This window comes from Aspergillus versicolor (genome assembly GCF_001890125.1).
Source record: "Aspergillus versicolor CBS 583.65 unplaced genomic scaffold ASPVEscaffold_8, whole genome shotgun sequence".
Taxonomy (NCBI): domain Eukaryota; kingdom Fungi; phylum Ascomycota; class Eurotiomycetes; order Eurotiales; family Aspergillaceae; genus Aspergillus; species Aspergillus versicolor.
This window is the reverse complement of record NW_024467531.1, coordinates 764,658-791,043: the sequence shown is the minus strand read 5'-3', so window position 1 is coordinate 791,043 and position 26,386 is coordinate 764,658. Positions and strand designations below refer to the sequence as shown.

The following is a 26,386-nucleotide window of genomic DNA, read 5'->3' as shown; positions in this document are numbered from 1 at the left end:
GGTTTTCTGCACAATGCTGATCGGTGGCTTGGGGCCAAATCGAAAAGAGGATATACGAGAGCCAAGACTTGTACTGGGGCAAATCACATGAATATAAGATGAAAGAGAAATATTGGAAGCCAGTGTTATGAAAGTACGACAGTTGCATAGCCCGTCAACTAATATCAGAGCGTTCCTCAACCACCACAGTAGACGACTCAAGCTTGGTCCCAGAAGAACCAGAACTCCGCTCACAGTCAAAGACTCTGCTTCGATACTTCCCCAGCCACAGCATCTGCTCATGCTCACGGAGATACCGCTCACTAGAGAAGTTCTTGTAGATATTCTCCCGGCCCAACATCCCCAGCTTACGGCGCTGCTCGGCCTTGTCATACATACGCTGCGAGATCTGCTGTACCTCTTCCAAAGACGGCTGAAGCGACAGCGTAGGCGGAGTATACCCATCTTTGTCACCTGCAAAAGCAGCCCACTGTCCCAGTAATGCGAGGACGCGGATCTGGGCCCCTGCTAGCGAAGCAGGATCATTCGGCGCAACGACTTCGCTGAATCTTTCCCCTGAGTCTCTGCCGGTTACCACGCAGAAGGACGAGCCGACGTCCGTGCAGACCACGGGCACACCGGTGAGAGCTGCCTCGCCCATGGCCAGGGGAAGGCCTTCAGATATGGAGGAGTTCATGAACAGCCACTAGGATCATTAGTATCCAGTTAAATAGGACCAGGTAGGGAGCATACCGCATCTTCAAGCGCTACCAGTGGATCCCCCAGTCCCATGAGAAAGACATTCTCGCGCAAGCCCTTGGAGTCAATCATCTGCTGGCACTCGGAGGAATATGCCGGTGACCGCTCCATATCGCCGTATATCTTGAGCTGGTAGTCGACGAAGCCCCAGGTGTTGATAATCACATCAGCGGCCAATATAGCCGTTTTGACGTCCTTGACATAGCGAACATGCGATAACATCACGACGGTGGGTTTCTCTGCCCCGGACCCTTTATTGACTTTATACTTGTCCATGTCTGCAATCCCGTTCACGACGGCGTCTATCTTGCGGCTGAAGAGCCGGCGATGCTGTAATGTGCCTTCGCATGTTCCAAGCTCAATTTCCCACCCTGGGTTGAAGTATTCAGTGCATGGGAGAATGATATCTGCATGATATTGGATAAGCACGCAGGACAGATGAGCGAGACTGATAAGAGCATGGTTGACGAATATCGAGTCCAGGGACAATGCCGATGATAGATACGCAACTATCTCACGGAAGCTGATACAGTGGTCCCAGAGCTGTAGGACACACTGGCGCTTCATCTTGCATAGCACCCCGTATGTAGCTCCTGTCCAGTGGTGGGAGACCTGGAACACACCAGGGATCTTTTCGGGGACAGGGATGGAGAAGATAAATAGATCTATAGAGTTAGTCTTGTTGGTCGTAATCTGGGCAAGACGAGACAAGGAATAAATAGCTTACAGCGATGCCACATATCCAACGCATTGTCCAGCTGTGGAATCGTGGGCCTTTCAGCGTCCAGCCACTGCGAGATAGGGGTTGCCCCCTCTATATCCTCGCTCAACCACATCTCTCGCCATGCCTGCTTCACTGTATCGCTCATCCAGACATCATTCCAGCTCCTAGACGATTCAAAGTAGGCATTCAAGTCCACCAATGCCTGAGTCGCCTCCTTGACATGCACCCGATCTAGATGGCCCATGCGCGCGCACCGGACAAGGGTAGATAGTACAGGGATGAAATTAGCACGGATATCAGCATCCGTAATACCCCAAGCCCTCTCGACAATAGCAGAATGCAAACAGTTCTGGAAGATCCCATGCGTTGGATGCAGGAAGTCCAACCCCCACTGCGGCAGGATTGTCAGGGAGTGCACGTTATGCTCGACCTGGAACCGGGGGATACCGAAATCATTCGCAGATTCAGCAATAATATGCCACCTGATTTGTTTCAGGTTGTTTACCAGATCCCGACGGCATGCAGAGACACCCCCTGGCTCATTGGGCCAAGTCCCCGTATCCATGGCTAGAACGTGCAGTTCGTTACTGCTATCATTCAGCTGTGTCGAGAGCGTTCGTGTGTTTATTCTTGCATCTCCGCCCTGACCGAAACTGGCTAAATCGCTGAGCTTGAATGCGAGAGGAGCCCAGGAGCTGACTTCGTGGCTGAGATCGACATCTGCGACAATGGCGTCTGCATGCTCGTTTAGATACTCGGCTGCTGCCTCGAGATTGGCCCGGTCTCGTCGCCGCCAGTAGGGCTTCAATGCCTGGCTTGACCGCAGGATCATTTCGTCTAGCCATCTGGCAGTAACTGCATCGACTTCATTGGATGTCCGCCAGGACTTCCAGAGATACGTTCGGCCTTGGGATATCGACACCGGATGCTGTTTGATATTGCGTCGGAGGAGGCGAGACAATACACTAACTTTACCAGAGAATAGCGCCAACGGATTGTCATACAGGAAGTTGTTCCTTGTCGGCTTCTGAAGCACATTGAACCAGTCTTCAGAAATCATGGGCGGTACAGGGACCTCATCCCCGTTAAGGGTTGCTCTTATTGTCGGGTGGAATCTATGGTCATAGAGCCACTCGGCACTGTACACCTTGTCACCTTGAATAAACAGTGCCCTGGTAACCAAAGGATAGGGGATCCATTCATCCAGTTTCCCTGAATGCGGCGGTATACTCCATGCCACTTGGATCTTGATATGTGGAAAGACATACTCCCCTCGCAGAAGGTCACTGGCTGATCTGGCGTTCTTCGCGTACCAATATTGAAACTGGACAGGTTGGTCTCCTTTTAGGGCTGAACCAGAGATAACAAATCCTCGACGATTATAGCAAACCACTTCTGACTGAAGCTTGCCCGCAACACACTGCCGTTGTAGTGGCACCATGCGTGCTTCAGACACCTGCCCATATTCATAGACAAAGCGGTTAATCGAAGCCCCCTTATTATCGTACTCTTCTCTGGATCGTAAATGCGCGTCACTTGTATACGTATTGATTGCAACCAAGTTCGTCCTTTCGGTTGGCTCCTCCTCATATCGGCCAGAATATTGATATAACCGCGAAGGCGCATCTTCCAAGTGCATAAAGCAAGTGAACGCACCATCCAAAGTATCTAAAGTAAGCCGATCCTTCTCCAGGGTTAATGTTTGCCCCTTCATCGACCTATAAATAGAGGATATTCGCCTCCGACCATGCAGCTGAGGCATATTAGCAATGACTAGGGAATATCAAGATTCAGCTTACCAGGACAAGCGGGAGGATAAGATCCTGCAACACTTTACAGAACGACCAGATACATGCGAGGCAGCGCTTCAACGGCCACGAAAGGATCAAGGGCTGCGTGCGAAGCATATAGTCCAGCTCTCGCTGGTACTCGGGATCAGCGACCAGCGAAAGGACCGTGAATTTAATGCTCGACTTGATCTTTAGATATATTCGGAGGAGACTCGCTTTGACGCGTGAGGAAGGCCCTGTTACCTGCTCGTCACTAAGCTGGAGGGACGATATCGGTCTGTTTTGACTCGGGTTCGTCAAGGGCGTCACGGCCGTCTCATCAGCAATACGTTGGGCATAGCTCCCCACAGCCTCAGCGAGTGAAGCACTCAGATCGTATCTGGCGAGCCAGACATCCAGGTCCGTGGAATCCGTCAACTTGAACCTGGATTGGATCCACTCCGCCTGGGATGTAGATAGACGGTATGGCTGCCCGCATGCCCGTTGCAAGAGGAACCTGCGAGCGTCACCGGGTAGGATGTCCCACTCCTGCTCAATATCAATTCCAAGGAGAAGATGTCGAAGAACGGCTTTTTGAGTGTCTGATATCAGCTCTCGTCGGTCCCGGCAAGAGACCTGGAGCTGCCGTTTTATGCCTTCAGGGATAGGCAGTGTATCATGCGAATTTTCATGAACCAGCAACTCAGTGAGCATCGCATGGTCGTGCGACAGGCCAAGGTAGTTTTCAGCCGTGCTTGATACGAGTGCTTCTGCGATTGCATAGCATCTTCCCTGGAGCGTATCTTGGACTAGGTCCAGAGGTGCGATAACAATTATGTGTAGTAAGTCCGGAGTCTTTCTGCTTAAACAGCGGAAGGAGTTCTCTTCTGATCTGAGTAAAGAACTGGCAGAGACGAGCTCGACCAGTATACGTCCGGACTCCCATAACTCGACTGTACGGCGTAGTATGTCCGCACCCTTAGGAAACGCCTGTGAATAATGGGCCTGCTCAGACTGGCTTCGTGAGCGAAGTATCCTCATAACCTCAACCCCAGAATACCGAGCCGGATCTATCCTATATCGCAGATTCAGGGGCATTGATTGAATTCCATCAAAGACACCCACCAATGTGCCCTGTGGAATCTCCGCGTCTGGCTCCAGGGTGCTGCAGGTGTATACAGCCACCTCACCGGTGTTATCCTCACTATTTCTAGGAGTTTGTCTGACGTCGGCCTTGAGAAATGACAAGATCGCTGTAGTCCAAGTACCAGCTGCCAGACCGATAACACCGCCAAAGGGAAACCCATCCGGTATGAGGCGCAACAAGAGGCATGTCATGAAACCCACAATTGTGCCAAGGGCTACTGCACCGTCGGCCCGATGGCGGACATATATCCTGCTGTACTGATACCAGAGTAGCCCGCTGTATGCGCCGACGTATGCCAAATACATCTGCGTAGCGCTGCGGGAGGACTCAAGAGACCACATCAAGGCAGATGTCACGGCCAGACCCCAGATGTGCAGGAGACTGTACTTGAGGAGCTTCGACCAGTATAGAGACCGACGCTTGAGTCTATTGTTGAGGACTGCGCTGTGGAGGGAGTCAAGACTGGAAACCTGCTCGGACGTGTGCTGGTGTGCAATGGCCCATAATGGCTGGGAAACAGCGTCAAGGATAACTGCGCCCATGAGGTAATAAGCAAGTCCAAACCCGACAGCCAGCCTAAATGTCTCACTCGAGACAGACAGCCCAACTATGGATTCTCCGGTGAGTAGTGCAGTCCATTTGTCCATTAGTGCGAGGGCAAAGAAGAGTAGTCCGCCCCAGACTTCCTGCCCGGAGTGTACCCAGTGGAGGAATGCGCTGTGCAGTTTCAAGCCTCTTTGGATGTTGACTAGAGTCTCGGTCCCTGATTTGAGCTGCAGGTTCCATGTCGGACTGTAGGGTAGAGGGAGCCGCGTCCGGGTGTACTTGCAGTACCATGTAAGAAGGAATATTGAGGCTGGATAGCCCTTGGCTATACGTCGGATGAAAGGGTCGGATGTAGGCTTCGACCAGGAATGGGATGCACATTCCTTTTTAACGCAGTCCCAAAGTATCTGACGTATCGTAAAGTACGATGGCATCTCTGCAACAGCTGGCATATATGTTTTCTGATACCAGCCGACTATCTCCTGCTCAGTCACACATGGTATATCGAAATACCAATTATTCCACTTGGATATCACCCGTCGAGCAGCAAATAGCAATACTGCTAAGAAGAAGGCCAGCACACATGGATATATGACGATGTCATGGTGCAGCCACGTAGTGAGCAAGGGGGAGAGGAGAAGAATTGGGACGCATGTCACGACCACCACACGGCCCTGCTGACGTTAGAGGGGTTAATATTCACTAAAGGTTCACGTACCGATTGGAACTGATGGCCAGGCATCTGATATATGGACAATATAGATAGGACCATCAGGTATGCTGTCAAGAGGACCAGATATACGAGGAATATAACACCCGAGCGAAAAGACTGCGCAATTCCAATCCCGATCATTGTGACAATGCCCACCAACAAAACAACGGCCAGCCCGGCAATGAAACGCGTCATCACAAACATGCTTGTTGCAGGGAACGCCATGGAGTAGAAGTAATAGCTCCCCCCGGAACTGATCCAGGTACCGAAAGCGCCACCGAGGAGCAATGCCACCATTAGCGCTGCAGTTGCTGCCGTTTGATCTGTATCTTCCATAAAGGCCGACAGGTAGAGCCCACGGCCAATTGTTGTAAGCAGAGAGATATCTATTAGGGCAGGGATGGCAAAAATGCCGAGAAAGGTGATGCGGTAGTGCAGCGGCATGTCCTCCTCAGCTGCGTCTGGATCCAAATCGACATCCATAGAGGCATAAGTGGTAGGCAGCTCAGTCGTGTCTTCCTCAGGTAGAGGGGGCTGATGTTCATAATGATATTCACGGATTTTGCCAAACAGGATCCTGCCCAGTTCATTCGGCGTCATATCAAAATAGGCGTCGCATCGCGCTCCCACCGCGTAGAATTCAGCAAAGCACGCTGCTTGGATATGGTGTAGATTGGGTCCAGGATTCCGGTCAAGCACCTCGAGATAGACTTCATTGAGGGCCAGTTTACGGACGGCGCAGAAAATGGACATGGCAAGAAAGTCTGTCTTGACGTCGATACATGATGGCTGCAGAACAGAGTCCATTACCACAGCCACTTTCTCAAGGGTGCTGCTGTCTTGTTGAAGAAGAGCCTCCTCAATGAAGTCACCGATCTCCCTGAATAGTCCCATAGCAGATTCATATTCTAGAGATGGACTGCGCTGGCTCTGGTACCATTCCAGGCGACTCTGCACGAGCTGTTCAGCCGTGAGCCTACCCCCGAGATATTCCACCGAGGCCGTGCGTCGAAGCTGGGCCGATTTGGGTGCGTCCAAGAGTTGGTATTTACAGATAGCTCTCACCTTCTCTGCGAGTGCTAGGGAGCCTTCACACGTCGAGTGGTTCAATCGTTGCACCCATAGAAGTAGCTCTACTGGAGTGAGGGCTTCCACATCATGAACCGGACGGGGAGACAGTCCCCATTTCGAGCAGAGTTTTTCGTTGGCCTCAGAGAGCGAGATCTCTGCCATTAGACACTCAAACCGCGTAAATCCTCGACTAGACAGGAAAGTATGGAGTATTGTCCCTGCACGATCCGTCGTTCTGTTGGAGAGATATATATCCATAGTCCCAGTAACAGAGTCAACTTCATACATCCCCCAGACCTGTGCTTCACTGCGAGTGCGAAACCCGGAGTGCAGACCGACCCAGACTCGGACATTGTGAGTATCAGAGGGACCTCTGGAAAGCATATCGATCAATTCCTGGATGCTGGAGTAGGTGGTGGAGGTGTCACTCTCTGGTTCAATTTGACTTAACCCACAGAGTATCCCGTCCAGTTCCTCTTGCTGAAGGCGCTCCAGAAGGTCCGACTCGCGGAGACATCTCTGTGCTTCCAAAAGATCATTTATTTCCGTGGTAGAGCAGTCAAGCCCGAGCTGGAAGCAGCCCAGGCCGGTGTAGTCGGTGCCGTCAGGGGATAGAGAAAACGGGTCTAGATGTGCATTCTGAAACGGTGGATATGCCTCATTGATATTTCTTTCCAAGCTGTTCGTTGTGATGACGTTTGTAGGATAAATTGTTTGTAACTTCGTGGCGAGACCAGGAACAAAGCTGTCTAATGCCCCGTATAAATCATCGTTCCCAGAGGGGCTCTGCAGGATCTTGCAAGCATTAGCTAGGACAGTCAGTGTACTTCGGATAAACCCACCGTATCATTAAATCGCCAGTGATCGTGTGCCCTTGCCACTGCATCATCCCGTAGCCAGACCAGCGCTGACAGTGGCTCCTTGATTACCGTGCGAGACGCAGCAATATCCGCATCCACCAGGGCAGATAGAGGGCCAATCCAGGCCATGGCAGTGTTATAATTGCACCATTTGAGTGTACGCCGCATAACAGCATGAGGGATAGTCACTTCATCGTCAACTACCTCCCACATGGCAAAGCTACAACCTCCTGCTGGTTTCTGGCCAGCCAGAGCCCTCATAAGAGACCGTGTCTTGGACATCTGGAAGTAGTCCTGGTGGTGTCCATCGTTACGGATAGTGCCGTTTTGGAAGGCGATGCCTTGGACGTGGCTCATGTCGACGCCGTCGTACTGGCTTTCGTTGGAGTCTCCTGATATCTCCAGCCAGACGTCGAGGCCGATATGGTTGATGTATTCAAGTAAATGGCTAAGCACAACGGGTTCGAAGTACGCCTCCCAGTTCGATAAAAGGATTCCGTGAAATGGCGTCTGGTGCGTGGCAATGCTCGTAAAGGACGAGGCGAGTCTCTGGGTGATAGTTCCTAGTGCCTGAATAATCTGGTCATTCGTAGTGCTGCGATTCGAGCCCAAACAGCCCTGTACATCGAGTCGACCGAGTATATGTGCCGAGCTGCAGTATCTATTGACTGCATTTACGACGCCCTGTTGCAAAGGGTCGACCACGATGGCGTCCCATTGTAACAGCAGCCGTCCCTGTGCTGGAGTAGGAGGATCGGCAAGTGCACCAAGATACACACCGAATGTCTTGAGGCTCCTGGGAGGTTTCTCGCGAGAACGAAGAGGCTGCGCCGTTTCCTTTAGGGAATCTAAATAACCGGTAATCGAAGCAGGGGCTCTGGATACTTTGCGCCGTCGCTACAGCCGTTGATATCAGCATTCCTGGCGGCAGTCAGGGGAATAGGGACATACATTCCAATGCGTGAATACAGCCCGCCCAGTGAGGTATATAATATATAGCCCGCCTATAATTATGGTGATGAAAGTGACAATGGCCAGGACCTGCTGGAAATCAGATATCGCGAGGAAGTGCCAAAGGGACGAGACTTACCCTGCCTGACCATGTACTCAGCATGTCATGCCACCCAATGGCATCCAGGCCGAGATATTGGGCCTCCATTATGGCAAAGTTGGAGCTGGTAGGGCAGAATGACTGGTGTGGCCAAGTCCTCCTTGTTCCTGTCTCCAACAGAAGATATTATGGAGGGTTAGGGTCGCCGACAGAGGCCGTCGGATATTGTTTATCCCTATCGCCTTACTCATAGACTACATGTTTTCATGTTTACAGACATCATCCCAATGCAAGCAAAGTTCCGCTTACGGCGGATCGGTACGTGATGACCGTAAAGGGCCATCTATCCCGGCCGGCACGTTGCCATTTGCGGCGAAGCCACAGCTTCCAGCCCTGCCAACTTTCAGCAGTACAGTAAGCGAATCTGGCCTGACACGGCCTGTCATATCGGGGTCGACCGAACTGACAGCCGTTCCAGGCGCAGAGCAGCTGGTCCTAGCATGTCCGGATCGGATCTGGCCAGCAGCCCGGACCAAGGCTTGATCTACCGGTTTCAGAGACCCACGCCCTTTCCTTGGCCACTTTCCTTGGATATTATAGAACTAGGCACCGGGTCCGTCTTCTCATGTCTACAGATGTGACACGCCGTCTGTTGGTCTAGGCAATGGGTAGTACAAGGCGTCTTGGCGAGTTGTATGCAGCGACCTCGAGGCCTCTCTAGGCGCCACATTACACCTACACAGCGTCTAGGTACATATTAACAGTTCCTCTGTACCGAAAATGGACTTGGCTTGCCGGGCTGGATCTCGACAGACACAACGGCGGACATATTCAAAACTGACTGTCCAGTATCCTGCCAGACTGCCTCTATCTTACCAGTATTCAGTCTATCACCACCTTCTACGCTATAATGACTTCGGGTTGCAATTCGCGCTGGAGCTCCTCGAGCTCCCTAGAGCCCATGTTCGACCTCTCGAGCTCTGATACAGATCTGGATTGGGTGTTCGAAAAGGAATCTCCACCATTGGGGGACAACGAAGATGCCCAGTATATCCTCGTCTCTGGGGGTTTGGGCTATATCGGAAGCCATACCTGCCTGGAACTCCTAAAAGCAGGATACAACGTCCTCATTGTGGATGATCTGAGCAACAGCCACTACCACGCCTTCCACCAGATATTGAAGGCTGCACAGGGGCATCATAGCCGTGCTAATGCTGCATGTCCTAAGGCGACACTATCCATCATCGACTACGGCGACATACCCGCAATGAGGGAGCTGTTCAATGCATACTCCCTCGGACCAACAGCCCCTGGAAAGAGCCGATCAAGGATAATAGGCGTCATCCACTTTGCTGCCTTCAAACAGGTCGAGGAGAGCATCCGCAAGCCGTTGAAGTATTACGACAACAACATCTGCGGGCTGCTTAACCTCCTCGCCCTGTTAGACGAGTACAACGTTCGAACCTTCATCTTTTCCTCGTCCGCCAACGTCTACGGCTCCCAAGAAGTAGCTGGTCAGCTACTCCGCGAGGAAGACTGTCTCCATGAGCCAGAGCTGCTCAATCCCCCCAAGTCAACTCTATCTAGGATAACCAATACCTACGGCCGAACCAAGCTATTCGGCGAGGCCATCCTAGCGGATCTCGCTCGTGGCGATCCCTCCTGGAACATCGTCGCCCTGCGATACTTCAATCCCATCGGCGGCGATGCGTCGGGCTTGCTGGGAGAGGACCCCAAATGCCCATCCACATCCCTAGCTGCAGCGCTGAGCAGGGTCATCACCGGCCACAGCCCAAATCTCTATATCTACGGGAATGACTGGAACACCCGCGACGGAACCCCGATAAGGGACTTTATCCATGTCAGCGATCTGGCACGCGGGCATATTGCTGCCCTGGAAGCTGCCACCCAGGGGCGCATGAAGGGGAACTTCCGCACCTTCAACCTGGGCACGGGGTCTGGGTATTCGGTGTTGGAGTTTCTCCATACACTCGAGACGGTGTCACGGAAGTCCATTCCCTACCGCGTTGTCGGGAGAAGGCCAGGCGATGTGATCTCCTCCGTTGCCGACACGGAGCGGGCGGCGCGAGAGCTGAGCTGGCGCACGGAGTTGTCGTTAGTTGATGCATGTGTGGATATGTGGAATTACCTTCATAAAAAGCGCTCGCTGGGCCAGGAATAGTGCCTGGTCTCGTTTGACTTGGCTATTTGGTTACTACTTGACTTGATATAACTCATTGAAAGAGGCATTGCCTTGTTACCAGGGGCTGGGAACTTTGTTTCTACGCGAACATCCTTGAATTCCTCTGTACGACCAGCTCTCAGCCACATGCAAGGAGGTTTATATACGCAGAACAGAGTCTAACCACCGTATCCAGCCGCGAGACGTTGGCGCGCAAGTCGAAGTGCTTTCTGACCAATTGTTTTTTGTTCTTTACCTATCCCTATCATTCTTGTATATTAGTTCTGAATACTAATTTTATTCTGTTGCTACACTGAAATGCTTCGCAGCTGTATGTTGGTTGCAACCGGGAGACCCTCGACGCCCAAGAATGCAAATGTGACTATGACCACCCTGCACTATGTGGCGTCGATCTGGACTCGGCAGGTTGCGGACTCGCTGTTTTTGAATATTTCCATCCGGAATTTGGTCTGAATTAATAATCGCTCAACACACGATAGTCGCTGCTGTCAGCCTTTAGGGCTAGTTGGCGGCCATCGACAGAACCATATCCCATCAGCCACTATAGCATGTTTACATGCCAGTTTATATGCAGCTGCAGTGTGTGGTAGCCAGGACAAAGTATCTAGGGCTTTAGGATCATAGTTGCTGGGGCGTAGGCAGGAGTTCCGTGGCGTCTCAGCGCGACTCCTATGGAATGAAGATAGCGATGGCTCATTCCTGTACTCTTCGCGAGTCTATCTGCAGTGGCAGTCAGCAACAGGGATAGAGAAATGTATTTGCCATTTATACCCAGCATTATTTCTAGCCCTTCCCCCACAGATCATCAGCCGTGACAATTGTTCCCTTGTAAGCCCTATCACGGTTCAGCATTCATTATTATTTACTGTCTAGCATTGTTTACCACCACCAGGGAGTGCGTTCTGCGCAATGGGAATCAATTACTCGACACTTCTCCCTCAGACAAAACCTTTCCCTTCCATGTCTAGCACGTCTCTATCAGCAAGCGCCACCGCGCCTGTTACCTCTACTTCCAGTATCTTCAGCTCCACTGTTCTCAGTACCAATGCCATCATCACTTCCAGCTCAGCAGCACCTTCATCCACAGCAACCGAGCCCCATAGCAGCTCCGCACTCGCTGCTAATATCCTGGTTATTGCCCGGGACGCCACCGAAGCAAAAGTCGCCTCCTCCGGTCTAAACGCATATGGCATCCCCTTCACAACATTGCTCGTCCCCAAGACAGGGGTCCAACTACCAGACCTAGAATCTCCCTCTGGAGGCAGGTTTGGCGGGATTGTGGTTTCTGGAGAAGTCAGCTATGACTATGGCAATGGCACCTGGGCCAGCGGCTTGACTCCTAGTCAATGGAATCAACTGTACGCCTATCAAATTCGATCCGGAGCCCGCCTGGTTGAGTACGACATCAACCCAGGCAGCAAGTCTGGAACCAGGGCCGTGTCAGGCGGTTGCTGTGAGGCTGGCGTTGAGCAGCTGGTCTCCTTCTCTGATACCAGCGACTTCCCTACTGCTGGTCTTCGTACCGGTGCTAATGTCAGTACAAAGGATCTCTGGCATTATCCAGCAGAGATCGTAAACAGCACTACCACAAAGGCTATTGCCAAGTTCGCGAGCAATCAGGTTATCGAGAAGGAAACAACAGCAGCGGTCATCAACAATTTCAACGGGAGACAGCAGATGGCATTCTTCACTGCGCTGGACCCGTCCTGGAGTCCAACCTCTGCGTATCTGCAGCACGCATGGATCACATGGATTACCCGTGGGTTGTACGCAGGCTATCGCCGTGTTAATCTGAATACCCAGATCGACGACATGTTCCTCAGCACGAGGATGTATAAAAGTGAGCGCAGCTTCCGCCTCACCCCGGCGGATCTCGATGGGATCACCAGCTGGCTTCCGGCTGTTCGGTCAAGATTGAACCCCGGCAGTACCTACTTCGTCGAGGTTGGCCACAACGGCAATGGGAATATCGACGCAGCGACTGGGCAAGTTGGCGAGGCTCGCTGCAGCGGTGGTGCGATCCAGCTCAAAGGCCCAGCTCCTACTCCTCCTGAATTTAAAAAGCCGCTTGGGACTGGTTCGAATGTCTGGCCGGCTGAGCCTCATTCGTTTAACTGGGACGACTCCTGTATGAACACCGACGAGCTGCTTCAGTGGTGGAAGAAGAACTATAACGAATACGCCCATATCTCGCATACATTCACGCATCTTTCGCAGGATAATATCACCTACGACGACGCCAGCAAGGAAATCACCTTCAATCAGGCCTGGCTATCCCAAGTAGGCATCTCCTCTGCAAACCGGTATACATCAAACGGCATCATCCCAGCAGCCATAACAGGCCTCCACAACGGCGACGCCTTGCGAGCCTGGCACGACCACGGTATCACAAACTGTGTAGGCGACAACAGTCGCCCTGCGCTCCGCAACCAGCAGAATCCCATGTGGCCGTACTTCAGCAGTGTCAGTGCGGATGGGTATAGCGGAATGCAGGTGAACCCGCGGTGGGCGACGAGTATATACTATAACTGCGATAACCCAGACTGCAACGTTCAGCAGTGGATTGATGTATTCTCAGGCAGTGGCGATTTCAATAACCTCCTTGCAGCGGAGAAGGATTGTACCATGGTGAATATCCTGGGTCTGTATCATGACGGCTACATGTTCCACCAGGCGAACCTGCGTAACGAAAACGCGGACACTATCACCGTTGGTAACTCTACCGGTCGATACTCGATATTCCAGGCGTGGGTAGAGACTGTTGTCCAGGAGCTGGGCAGACTGGTGACATGGCCTATCGTGTCGACCACGCATCAACAGGTAATCCCCCATATATATATGTTGAGAATGTAGCTAATATCTACTCAGATGTCGGATAACTTCCTCCGGCGGTATAACCGTGACCAGTGTGAATACGCCCTTACATATCAGGTTTCGGACAGCCACATCACCGGCATTATTGTGACAGCAAAGAACAACGAATGCAGCGCAGAAATCCCTGTCACCTCGCCGGTTGAGCTGGGAAGACATAGCTTTGCAACTGAACAACTCGGCAGTGATCCACTTACTGTCTGGGTTGAGCTCAAAGGTGATCCGGTCACCCTTGCTCTTGCTTCTCCGATTCCGCTGTAAGTGGCTGTTGCTTTATATATCAGTGTTTGTGGATTGGCACCTGTCAGTCTATCATAGCACCATCAGTAATGTATTCAAGCTATACTGTCGAATATATGTATCTGTAATTTAATTGCCCATCTGGTCCATTACCAGCTCTCCCAACGCCACAAGGGTCGTCGACTCGGCCAGCAGCGTCAAGAAAGGCACATCCACCTTGAACGCCTGATAGAACCAAGTCCTAAACTCCGCTGCCAACATACTGTCCATTCCAAACTTGGACAGTGCTCTGGTCGGATCGATCTTGTCGACCTGCTGCAGAACAAGATTCGAGAACCGCTGCACGATCATATCGGTGACAGCCTCGATGTCTGACGGCACATCAGAGCCTCCATTGCCCTTGAGAGCTTGATCGGTGTCGCTGTCTAGTACTGATGCAAGGACTGCTGCTCGTGGGTCATTTAGGGTTGGATTACTGCCACTGAACCCGGCTTTCTGTAGGCGCTTCAGCCCTAAAGGTTCAAGACCAGTAAGGACATGGCATGAGGCCATGCGATCATACTCGTAGCTGGCACTGGTGTTCCACGAAGACTTCAGCGAGATATCAATAATCTGAAGGAGCTCATCCTCGTTAATCGCCTGAATCCCCTTTCGCAGAAGCAATGCTTCAATCTCCGGATTCTCATGCAGATACCCAACCTCTGAGATCATTCCCAGCCCGATAGAGACGCCAGGGAGGCCCTTGCTCCTCAGGAAGCGGGCGAAGACGTCCAGGAAGTAATTCGCGGCGCAGTAGTTACCCTCTGTCGCCGTACCAACACTGCCGGATACCGAACTGGTCATCAGGAAGAAATCCAGATCTCCGCCGCGGGCTTCCAGCGCATTGTATAGGTTCCATGACCCGATGAGCTTTGGATCGATGCCCGTGTGCCAGTATTCCACTGGCATTCGTGTCCATAGTGCTTCCTAGGTAGTGTTAGAAGGTACACGGTATATGTATCAGGGTTCATACGTTTAGTCCCATTGCTGCCTGGATAATACCACCAATTGGCCCATGGATTGCAGAAACAGCCGCCTGGACATCGGCGTACACTCCTACATCTCCTCTGATGACGACTACCTCTGCACCGGATGCCTGGAGATCTTCGACGAGGAGTCTCGCCGGTTCCTTGTTAGTGCCACTGCGGCCGATAAAGACGAACTTCCTGGCGCCTTGCTTCGCCATCCACTTGGATATACTTCTGCCCAGTCCGCCCAGGCAGCCGACCATGAGATACGATTTGTCCGGACTGAAAGTTGTACTGTATTTTCGAGATAGCGTCTAAACAGTTAATAAGAATATGCAACTGCTCGCAGGAAAGAGTGTACTCACCGGGATCAAGGACTCTCCATTCTGTAGAGAAATTGCGATCTTGCCCATTCGATTGCCCAGTCCAAAGTATCGATAGGCCTGCGTTATCTCAGAGCTATCAAAGACTTTCAACGGCTCGATCGACTTGATCTTTCCTTCACGGTACAGAGACATGGTCTCTGCCAGCAAGCTGGAGACAGTTAGCAGTGACCATACCCCGAGGCCGATAACATACCCTGAAGCAATCCGATTAAGCCTGGGCTGACTCTCATCAGACAACTCGCTGAGATCAAACGCAGTGAACGTAACATTGCGCTGGAACACCTCCATATCCAGCTTTCCAGCGTCGACAATATCCTGCTTGCCCACCTCCACGAACCGTCCCCACGGCGCACAAGCCCTCCAGCTATCATGCAGCAGGTCCCCAGTCAGCGAGTTCAGGACAACATCCACACCTCTCCCACCAGTAACGGCTAACAAACCATCCAGAAACGAAGAAGATCGCGAATTGAATATATGTTCCCTTCTCAACCCAAACGCCTCAACAAGATACTCCTTCTTCTCATCCGTGCTCACAGTCGCGTATATCTCAGCGCCAGCCAGCTGTGCAATCTGGATAGCAGCAATCCCCAACCCTCCAGCCGCAGAGTGTATAAGCACCGACTCGCCGTTCTGGAGATTTGCGCGGTGATGCAGAGCATATATAGCCGTGGAAAATACTAGAGGCAGCGTGGCCACGGTATCAAAGTCTTCGTCGTCTAGCAGCTTCTGACAAGCCCACTCGGGTATGCGCTCGTATGTGCTGAAGTGGCCTGGGCCCATTGATACTACTCTATCGCCGATTGAGAGATTCTGAATTCCTTCAGAAGCGACTTTGGTTACGATGCCGCTGCATTCGAGTTTGCAGACGGCGTCTTTCGTGTTGACTTTTCCGGCGAGGGCGTAGAAGTCCTGCAAACGTTAGCGCTGCTCTTTAGTCAAATATTTAAATCAAGACGATTATACTTTTGCGTTCAATCCGACGGATTTGACTTCAATTTCGACAGTCCCCGGTGCCAGAGGGGACTCATCTGCCGCTTCCTGTCTAAACGCAAGAGTATCAAACTGTCCGACAGTGCCAATGCTAAGTCTCGCCGGCGAAGCATCCTTCAGGGGAAGGAGTCTAGGGATCTCATCCTGCTTCTCGCGGAAAGTCTCATTCATCGTCTCCTCGGGCAGCATACGACTGATATGCAGGGTGCCATTCTTCAAGGCATACTCGCAGTCGGGAACTGCAGATTCAGCACTTTGGCGCAACACCGCAGCGATGCCATTCAGAGTCTGTGATGTCGGTAGGGTAACGTCCAGATCTAGAATCGTAATATGCAACGATGGCTGCTCTAGCATCAATGCCCTAGACAGGCCAGACATCAGGGCGAAGTCTGGTCGGGTGCCGTTGAGGGCGTCTCCTGCGGTCAGCCAGAGTAGGTGAAGGGCTTTATCCGTTATGTGTTTTATAGATACCATTTCCTCTGCGGTTAAGGATGCGAGCACGGGTCTGTTTAGCTCGATAGCTGAGATAACGAATGTCTTTGGTGTGATTGTGCTTTCGGATAGCTCGCCTAGCAGAGCCCGTCGAACAGGTTGGTCGAATATATTGGACAGATATTGAGCCAGGGCGTCACCAAGAGGGCTTTTCTCTGTGTCCTCTACTATCAGGATGTCATCGTGCGTAGTGTCTGCCTTTGGTTTGCCATCAGGTGTAATTATTTCCAGGATATCTCCGGTCTGCGTGACGGTGCGAAGTGTGGTATGTCCATCCATCTGGTTTGGAGTCGATGTGATTCGCAAAATACTACCACCATTCTCCAAGTATTCAGTGAACCGTGAGACCTCGGAAGACAAGTTGCTCCCCAGGATGACAAGGTCGAATTTATCCTTGTTATTGAGCTTGGTCAACGCATCCGCGTCGCGAACCTGCAGCTCGCCGTCTTCAGTGATATGGCCTTTGGAGTATGTTCTGTACCGCTTGAATGCCGTATGTGCTCGTAGAACATCCAGGAATCCCTCGGTCAGCTCGTCACTGCCGGTCATGTCCAAGACCCGGAGTCTAGGGTTCTTGTGGGAGATGATATCAACCACGGCGGCCATCTGCTGCGATTCGTTCTGCTGACAATGTCAGCTAGCTCACGTTACATTTCGATAACTGTACTTACATTTGCACATGAGGATAGGTACTGGGTCAACCCTTCGCTAGTCATGGTGGTAATGTCGGGCTTCCACAGGACTCTCAGCATGGGCTCGCGCATCTCCTCATCAGACGTTTGAGCTGCTCCTTGATATCCGGTAACGCGTACGTTCTCCAGAGTAGCACAGGGACTGTCATTCTGATCATACAGACACGCGTTGAGCATGTAGGCGGAGAATCCTATCTTCTTGGCCGAGGCGTCAATCTGATATGCTTCCTGTGAGGCAGAGCTAGGGGCACGGAAAGACGCCTCTTCAATGGACACCGGTACATGAGCACGAAGATCCCTGATCGTGCCTGAAGTGCTGGCAATAATACCAGCCTGCAGCATCACGTCGATCGTGATGGGATGAACCAGATATCTCGACTGGGCCGCCTTACCCTCACCACCTCCCTGCAGAAGCTGGGTCTTTGACAGCGAGTATCGACCGACCTTCCCCCTCGGCGTCCGGATTTCTTCCAGCGCAGCAAATTGAGGCCCGTAGTTTAGTCCTACCTTGGTGAATTGACCGTACCAGTTGCGGACCGCGAGGGCTTCGAGGTCGGTCTTGCTTTCCGCTGGGATGATATCTGGCTTAGCCAGGTCCTTTCCATAACGCTTTTCCTTCTCCTCTGCAATCTTGATTTTACCCGTTGCATGCGTAGTGGACAGACCATCCTGATAACTGCACACTTCGAATTCCCACCACGTCTTCGAGCTGCTCGTCGCCGATAACGCCACGCGCTTGAGCGTCGTGAAAATCTCTACGCCTGCAGCATTCGAGTCCGTCGACAATACCAAAGCTTTAAGGATTCGGAACTGTCTAAGCCCAATAGCTAGTGCTGGATCTGATACATTCTGCCCATTGACTTGGCAAATCGCCTCAATACCCATGGCGATATATCCAGCACCCGGGAAGACAACAGTTTCATTGAGCTTGTGGTCAACAAGCCACGGCACGTCTTCGACCTTCAGAACATTCCGCCAGGTTGTATGTACCCCGTCACCTCCTGGTCTCTGTGAGCCAAGCAGATCGTGGTGTGGATATTTGCGGTTCCGGAACTCGGTGCTTGCGCGACACTCGCTCCAGAGGAGTGTGTCGTAGCTCCATGTGTATGGGGGGAGATTTGGAATGACCTTGCCTTGGTGAGATGGGTACTTTGAGTCATGAACGGCCAGTGCAGTGATTGGGCTTTCGACGTAGTTGACCTGGGCAAAGTCGATGGAGTGGCCGTGCAGGAACAGGTCTCCAACGAGGCTAAGCAGGCAGGTAAGGCCGTTCTTATTCCTGGTCAGTGCGGTGGAGTAATGGAAAGACCCTGGCTTAATCCCTATGGCTGACATTGTCTGCTTGATTGGTAGTTCCAGCGCTGAGTGTGGTCCAAGTTCGATCAAGTGGTATTTGGATCCATGTATGAGGCCTTCCACTGCGTCACTAAACAGTACTGGCGACTCTAAATTAGTTCTCCAATAAGAGGGCTGGACCTTTCCAGTGACAGCCTGGCCAGTCACAGATGAAACCCACCGAGCCTTGTGGTGTTTCTGGGTATAGTGTGGGCCATGGGGCAGATTGTCGTGCAGGAGTTCCTCATACTCCTCCCCAATCAAAGACATATGGTGCGAGTGGTAAGCTCGATTATTCGTGTTTAGCTTCCGCGCAAATACTCCTTTACCCTGTAAATGGTCGAGGATCGTATCAATTCCCTCGACATCGCCGCTGATGGTCACATTCTCAGGGGAGTTCACGCAAGCAACCCTGATGGAATCAGCCAGACTAAGTGCTTCAATCTCACTATCCGCTGTATCCCTATCGAGGCCTACTGCAGCCATTCCTCCTTTCTGGCCAGCAAGAGCCCGGCTATGGCCTACCACATACCCCCTGTAGTAGGCCACAACGATCGCCTCTGCTGCCGTCAGGAGCCCAGCGGCATACGCAGCAGCAATTTCACCAGAGGAATGCCCAATGACTGCCTCAGCCTCAATACCCCATTTCCGGAGAAGGTCGACAAATGCAATCTGGATGGCGGTGCACAGAGGCTGAGATCGAGTGACGTGGTTGATCTGGGACGTCTCCTTGGGAGCTAGCAAGGCCTGTCTCAAGGACCATGACGGAGCATGGGGGAGCCTTTGCAGTACATTGTCCAGCTCGACGAGGCTTTTTCTGAACGATGGGACTTCCTGGATTAGTTCTTTGCCCATTTGGGCCCACTGGGCGCCCTGGCCTGTGAATACAAAGGCAACCGGCAGCTTCGTGGACGACGGCTTTTGTTCGCCAGTCGTGAAATCCTCCAAGCTCATACTACCTAGACCAGCCTGCCCGATGATGGCGTAACCCCTGCAGGACAGCTTTGACCGGCGTGCACCCAGGGTGTATGCCAGATCAACAACATTGACATCTTGGGAATAAAGTGATAGACTGCGTATTTGCCCCTCGAGCGAGCTCCACGAGTTAGCAGAAACCGGGAGGATAAAGGTGGATTTCATCTCCGACAACGTCACTGAAGAAAGCCCTAACTGCTCAGGAACGAAATTGTCCACAGACTCCAGGATGAGATGGCTGTTTGCGCCTCCATACCCAAAGGAGTTCACACCAGCTCGCACGACAGGCTTTGGGACCAACAGGCTGGGCCTTGCAATGGGCCAGTCCATCGAGTTAGTCACAATCTTGACTCGCCAGTCATCTGTTTTGATCTTCGGGTTGAGGTTCTGCACTCCAATCGTAGGCGGAATTGTGCCCTTTTCCATGGCCATTACGACCTTGAAGACGCTGGAAAAGCCCGATGCTGCTTCCGAATGCCCTAGATTTGTCTTCAAAGAGCCAACATACAATGGACTGTGGACAGGGCGCTTCTTAAAGACCCGAGACACAGCCTCCAGCTCAATCGGGTCTCCAACAGCAGTCCCAGTGCCGTGGCATTCGACGTAGTTTGTCTCGTGGAACCTATGCTCTAGCCCAGCCTTTGCATACGCCTTTCGAATCACAGCCTCCTGGCCATCAGAACTCGGCAGTGTGATCCCGTTAGTCCTCCCATTGGCATTTACTGCGGAGCCCCGAATGACTCCTCGGATCGGGTCATTGTCTTCAAGGGCTTTGCTTAGTCTCTTGAGATACAGGGCACCGATACCATCAGCCCGGCCATAGCCATCCGCGGAGGCGTCGAAGGTGTGGCAGGTTGAGGTTCCAGAAAGAACACCGGCCTTCATTGTCCCTAGATGCTGCTCTGGGGATTGAATGAGATTTGCACCGGCTGCGATTGCGGCGTCACATTCGCCGGCGTCGATGGCTGCGCAGGCCATGTGGATTGCGTATAGAGACGACGAGCATGCGGTGTCAAGAACCACACTGACCAGGTTAGAATACTGTTAAGCTACTAGAAATGCTAGATATAATACACACCTCGGACCCGTCAGGTTAAATACATGACTGATCCTATTCGAGAGAATCGTCGTCCCCATGCCCGTTGCATGGTATCGGTGGAAATACTCCGCGTCCTTGGCCTGCATGGTGATATAGTCGATGGTGAAATTGCCGACATAGCATCCAATATTGGCCCCGTCAATGTCCTCTAATGTAGCGCCAGCACTCTCAAGGCACTCGTAGCAGACCTCCAATAGCTTCCGCTGCTGGGGGTCCATGTAGGTTGCTTCCAGGTTGTTGATCCCGAAGAAGCTGTTGTCGAATTGCCGGATATCATCCTGGATGAAGTAGCCGCCTTTGGTGTTCATGCTGCCGGGGCGCTGGCTGTTGAGATGGTAGAAGCCCTCGATGTTCCAGCGTGAGGGAGGGACATCGCATTGTCCCGATTGCTCTTCGATGAGAAGCTTCCACAGGTCGTCTGGGTTTTTGATCCCGCCGGGAAGACGGCAGCCTGTAGAACTATTAGTGCTGGACAAGACATAGATCCACAGACCTACCCATTCCAACAATAGCAATAGGCTCCGGCTGGGCAGTAACACAGTCGACTCTTGTCAGTAGCTGAGGAGTCGAGGCCTCGCTGCTGCTGGAGAAGCTATCGTCTTGGAGATATGGCGCCATGGCTGATTGATCAAGTAAAGATTAATGATTGCTCTAGTTGCTATAGCTGTTTCTATAGGGTCTCCTGTCGCTTCGATTCTATTCTCAACATAAACTGGTAATTTATATCCCATTATGAGCCATTGGAAGATAGGAAGTATGCCCGCACTGTCAGCTCCGATGCACTATATACTCTGGGTCAGTCCGGTATACTCTCCAAGTCCGGCGGACTTTTAATCGGACAATGCATTGGGATGCCTCCGATGTCCGGTTGGATCCTCCTAGACCTCCGCAGACAAACTTCCAGTACTGGTAGGGGGGTAAGCTCCATTCCGTCCATATCCTTCTCCTGCAGCAGCCCACAACTAAAACCTTTCCCATCTACGCCTTGAATTCTCGATTGTCACAGAGATGGCAGAGCAAAAGTTTGCATTAATTACTGGGTAGGTATTCTCAAATTGAGGATATATCGGTGTGAAGGAGACTGAATCTGACTTAGGGCTGGAAAGGGTGGAATCGGACACGCCCTTGCACTCGAACTCTTGGAGAAAGGCAATTATCTTTCTATCCTACATTATTCTTCCTGTTGACATCCTAACCTCTGTTAGGCATCCAAGTCATCGCAACCCTGCTTCCCCATGAGGATGCCGACCATCTGCTCTCTCGAGGTATCGACGTCACCCGGACAGACGTGACAAGCGACGAGAGTGTAGAATGTCTCAAGGAAACAGTTGAAAAGATCACAGGTGGGAGATTACACATTCTAATCAATAACGCGTTAGTCCGTACCACTCTGCTCAGCTAAACGCAGCTAACAAGCAGACTCTAGTGGAATATGTAAGTATCTCGTCATGTCAATCACTCACGCTGCTCACCTTCCAGGCTATACCATGCCCGCAACAGACACGGAAGCCAACGAAGTCGAAAAGATGTTCAGAGTCAATGTCTTCGGTCCTATGCGAGTTGTTCACTATCTCCATCCATTGTTGATCGAGGCCAAGGGAGTCATCGTCAACATTGGATCGATTGGAGGTGTATGTCCGTATGTATATGGAGCATCATACAATGCTAGCAAAGCAGCACTCCATCACTATGGGAATACCCTTCGGGTTGAGATGCGGCCTTTTGGGTATGCAGTGATATCATTCTCGGTATCCCTATCAAGGAACTGACTGCAGCAGCGTCCGGGTTGTGAATGTCATTTCGGGCGAGGTCAGCACGAATATATTGAAAAGCGATCGAGGGAGGTTACTGCCATCCGGTAAGACTATTGACCATTTCTGCATATCAATCTGAATACTAACTGTCTTCTAGAATCCGCGTACAGCCCGCTGAAGGACGCTTTTCAGGCCCATGTTCAACGGAAGCCAGGTACTAGTTCACTTTCCACGCATTCCAGCACAGTACTAACATATATTTCCACGGATGCCATGACTCCTACTCAGTATGCAGCTGGAGTTGTCAAAGAAATCTTGAAGCCGTCTCCCGCTGCCTGGTTCTGGTTCGGTGCTTCTTCTGGCATGATCCGGTTCATTGATGCGTTTCTCCCTCGGACGTTCTGGGTGAGCCTCAGTTATTTTATCAACGGGACTCTCGCTGACTCGTGATAGGACTGGATGTTTGGGCGTATGTTCGGCCTTGACCGGCTGCTTGGGACGGAGCCCGGTTCGTAAGACTGGCTGGAGAGACGATATCGTAACTAAGTTATATGTGATGGTCGAGTACATGCGTATTTTATCTAGGCAGAAATGAATATAATTTCTGATTTATCTACTTATATGAAACTAAAATGATGCCCGCTTCCATTAAGACAGCATCGGTATTCCAGATTAGCCAATTCGATTCTATATTCACGCTTAATTTCGTAAAAAAAGGGCTGTATACCGACAAATCTATCCCAAGCAAACTCTGAAGAGAAATCCATGCTGGAAATGACATCCCACGGAGCCCTAGTCGCATTTCCCTACGGTATGCTTGTCCTACATAAAACCTCCGATCTATCGAGCTTTTGACAGCAGTTTCAGTATCCTATGGCCTGGACGACGAAATTCCGGCCGGCAGAGCCGCACATGCAGATGTCTCGGAAGTGATACTCTGTGCCCAGTGCGAGCTGTGTAACGGTGATGGCTGCCTTGTTGATAGCCTGCAGGTGAGACGGATAGTTCCATAATTCCGTATTTCCTGCAGTCAGCGTCCGATACTATAGATAACTCATGTGGTACAAGCGGACCTCCGATACGCCGGTCCAGGGCGGATTCCAACACTTCCAGGCTCATGGCAGCCATTCTATGCATCATATCCTTTTTTTATGTTAATGTGCTCTGCTAGTATCTAACAATCCTCGAGAAGCGGGCAATTCCGGCCTAATCAGACCAAGGCAGCAGAATGGAGCCGTCAACTATCCCTCCTGTCTGGTACTACATCCTCACTATCCTTATTTTAAGTCTGGTATACTCGTACTTCCGATCATGGTATCGCCTTCGTGACTTCAGAGGCCCATGGCTCGCCAGCCTGACAGAGGCATGGCTATTTGGAAACACAACCAAAGGAGATCTCCACATGCGTCTGTATGAAGTTAACAAAGAATACGGTCCGTCTATCCAATACCTGATATATTCGCCTTTGCTAATACAGTAGATAGGAGATATGGCACGCATTGGCCCGAACTGGCTCGTTACCAGCGATCCAGACATCATCCGGTGCACGAGCGCAGCCAGATACAAGCACCGCAAGTCATCCTGGTATGCAGCTTTACAGGTCGATCCGTTCCTGCATAGTGTCTTTACAGAGACCAGTTTGGAAAAGCACGATCGGTTGCGAACCAAAGTGCAGCCTGGCGTACGCCTCCTACCTAACCCAAATCATCTCACCGATCTAACAGGTGAATAATCCAGTTCTCAATGAAAGAAAATCGCGATCTAGGCATTAAAATCGATTCCCAGATTGCATCGCTGGTAAGCCTAATCGAGCGCAAGTATATCTCCACGTCCAGCGATGTCCGTCCCATCGACCTGGCGCAAACAGCGCAGTATTGGGCATTGGATGTAATCACCAGCATCACCCTTGGCAATGCCTTTGGGTATTTAACAGAGGATAAGGACATGTACGACTTTATCGAGATCATCAAGGGCGAACTTCCGCTGGCGACTGCCTGCTCGAATACGCCTACCCTGGGGAAGCTTGTCTTTGGAACGGGGCTGCTGGCCTTGATGGGCTCAAATCCAGAGGATGATAAGGGTCGTGGCAAGTTAATGGGGTTAGTAGACCGATATTTGTGCTTTCTTAGTTTGTTACGGCGTCCTAACTGACTATAGTGTCGCCCAAAAAGTGGTCGAGGAGCGCTTTGGCCCTAATAAAGTCGTAAAGGACGACATGCTGGGCAGCTTCATCCGTAATGGACTTGACAAACGCCAGGCCGAGGCGGAGCTACTTGCAACAATGTTTGTCTCTTTGACCTCCAAGCATTTATTGAACTGACTTCTTTGCAGTGTAGCTGGATCAGACACCACAGCCACGGCCATCCGAGCAACCATGCTATATATCATGACGAACCCGCGCGTATACAACACTCTCATAAACGAGATTCAGTCTGCAGAACATAAAGGAAACATATCATCTCCCATTACATCCACAGAGTCACGGCAGATGCCCTACCTGCAGGCCGTGATAAAGGAAGGACTACGCATCCACCCTCCCATAACCGGTTTATTGACAAAGGTAGTAAACCCCGGCGGCGAGACCATAAAAGGCCGATTCGTTCCCGGGGGCACTGGCATTGGACACTGTGGATGGGGCATCCAGCGCCATGGAGTCTTCGGGGCCGACGTTGATGTCTTCCGGCCAGAGCGGTGGATTGAAGCGGATGATATCCGGCGACGGGAGATGGAGAGGACGCTGGATTTGGTCTTTGGGACTGGGAGATGGGGGTGTCTAGGAAAGGCAATTGTGTTGGTGGAGCTGGATAAGATATTCGTTGAGGTGAGTCAATCTCAGCTGTACTCTATATCTAACTAACTGGGTGTCTCATAGCTGCTTCGGAGATTCGACTTTGAGCTAATCTACCCAGGGTCACCGTGGAAGTCTGTCAACTTTACCTTGTTTCTGCAGAAGGAGATGTGGGTGCGTGTCACGGAGCGAGGGCAGGACTCTTCGGTGGATGGCTTGGATTAGGTTGCGAGGAGTAGTGATAGAGCTAGTCCTGGTCTTCAATACATTTCGTTTGTCAGTGTATGGTTATGCCTAGATTGTATTCTGGTTCCCTCCACGCATTCAAGGCCCATTTGGCTCTAATACGTAGTATTCATCCACTCTTTATGGTCTACACCTGGAGATTGTTGTATAACACACAAACGCAGAGTGCTTCTACTTGCTCTGCTAGAGCTCCTCCCAGTAGTATAGGCCGGTTAGAAATCTGGCAGTATCAGCAAAGGATTCTATATTGTCGATGTCTACTGAGCCCCCTGCCTATCCTACGACTATCAGGTGGTTCCGCTGCAACTCGATAGAATGACGGCATGGCCGGATGTAAGCACAAGCTCATTGGAATGCCATGAAACAACAAGCACTCCTATTAATATTTATCCATCGGTGCCTTGCAGGGGTCACACAGCGTAGTGTGCCTCGCCAAACTCCTGGGATCTATGCCATGGCCTCCTCGCCTCGTCGATGTCCTAACTATAGGACCGGGCGAAACCTCAATGATCCCGTAAATAGCCCACGGCACTTCCTTCAACTGGACGACACCGAGTAATCGAGACTAAAGGCTACTCGCATAGGTCATATCTGCGGACATGGCTTTGGCCCTTCGGAGATAAGACTGACGGGCGCTGGAACAGGGCAAAGTGCGGTCTTTGAAACTGGGGCTGTGAACTATCCTGTCAC

At 51.5% G+C, this 26,386-nt stretch overlaps 6 protein-coding genes across 6 annotated transcripts; 4 read left to right on the top strand and 2 right to left on the bottom strand.

Annotated features, from left to right (window-relative positions):
* Positions 1-154: 154 nt before the first annotated feature.
* ASPVEDRAFT_136945 (uncharacterized protein) lies at positions 155-8,726 on the bottom strand (the record flags this gene model as incomplete). The annotated part of the gene is made up of 8 exons (XM_040807341.1): positions 155-685; positions 733-1,403; positions 1,466-3,215; positions 3,262-5,598; positions 5,643-7,502; positions 7,550-8,464; positions 8,519-8,608; positions 8,658-8,726. The coding sequence occupies 8 exons, from the start codon at positions 8,724-8,726 to the stop codon at positions 155-157; spliced, it is 8,223 nt and encodes a 2,740-aa protein (XP_040670635.1).
* A 536-nt stretch (positions 8,727-9,262) lies between these two features.
* On the top strand, positions 9,263-11,151 carry ASPVEDRAFT_44414 (NAD-dependent epimerase/dehydratase family protein). Its single transcript, XM_040813043.1, has one exon. The coding sequence runs from the start codon at positions 9,529-9,531 to the stop codon at positions 10,798-10,800; it is 1,272 nt and encodes a 423-aa protein (XP_040670634.1). The 5' UTR covers positions 9,263-9,528; the 3' UTR covers positions 10,801-11,151.
* A 630-nt stretch (positions 11,152-11,781) lies between these two features.
* Positions 11,782-13,953, top strand: ASPVEDRAFT_54959 (uncharacterized protein; the record flags this gene model as incomplete). The annotated part of the gene is made up of 2 exons (XM_040815001.1): positions 11,782-13,641; positions 13,690-13,953. The coding sequence occupies 2 exons, from the start codon at positions 11,782-11,784 to the stop codon at positions 13,951-13,953; spliced, it is 2,124 nt and encodes a 707-aa protein (XP_040670633.1).
* A 108-nt stretch (positions 13,954-14,061) lies between these two features.
* ASPVEDRAFT_54958 (type I polyketide synthase) lies at positions 14,062-21,526 on the bottom strand (the record flags this gene model as incomplete). The annotated part of the gene is made up of 7 exons (XM_040815000.1): positions 14,062-14,898; positions 14,945-15,253; positions 15,305-16,234; positions 16,289-17,428; positions 17,479-20,833; positions 20,888-21,359; positions 21,406-21,526. 7 exons carry the CDS (start codon positions 21,524-21,526, stop codon positions 14,062-14,064), a joined length of 7,164 nt encoding a protein of 2,387 aa, XP_040670632.1.
* Positions 21,527-22,112: 586 nt separating this feature from the next.
* Positions 22,113-23,112, top strand: ASPVEDRAFT_137236 (uncharacterized protein; the record flags this gene model as incomplete). The annotated part of the gene is made up of 5 exons (XM_040807370.1): positions 22,113-22,290; positions 22,388-22,634; positions 22,687-22,766; positions 22,820-22,908; positions 22,951-23,112. Coding segments are annotated over 5 exons (756 nt in total), but the record flags the coding sequence as incomplete, so codon positions are not given.
* An 893-nt stretch (positions 23,113-24,005) lies between these two features.
* Positions 24,006-25,680, top strand: ASPVEDRAFT_173547 (cytochrome P450). The gene is made up of 6 exons (XM_040808742.1): positions 24,006-24,095; positions 24,147-24,343; positions 24,400-24,761; positions 24,820-24,945; positions 24,994-25,483; positions 25,535-25,680. The coding sequence occupies exons 1-6, from the start codon at positions 24,065-24,067 to the stop codon at positions 25,673-25,675; spliced, it is 1,347 nt and encodes a 448-aa protein (XP_040670630.1). The 5' UTR covers positions 24,006-24,064; the 3' UTR covers positions 25,676-25,680.
* The last annotated feature ends 706 nt before the right edge of the window (positions 25,681-26,386 follow it).

Excerpts from the sequence above, each read along its gene's own strand:
- ASPVEDRAFT_44414 (XM_040813043.1), top strand. The coding sequence starts at position 9,529 with ATGACTTCGGGTTGCAATTCGCGCTGGAGCTCCTCGAGCTCCCTAGAG.
- ASPVEDRAFT_173547 (XM_040808742.1), top strand. The coding sequence starts at position 24,065 with ATGCGTCTGTATGAAGTTAACAAAGAATACG. Across the intron at positions 24,344-24,399 it reads GAACCAAAGTGCAGCCTGGC|TTCTCAATGAAAGAAAATCG; the intron begins GTACGCCTCCTA and ends TGAATAATCCAG. Across the intron at positions 24,946-24,993 it reads GCGGAGCTACTTGCAACAAT|TGTAGCTGGATCAGACACCA; the intron begins GTTTGTCTCTTT and ends ACTTCTTTGCAG.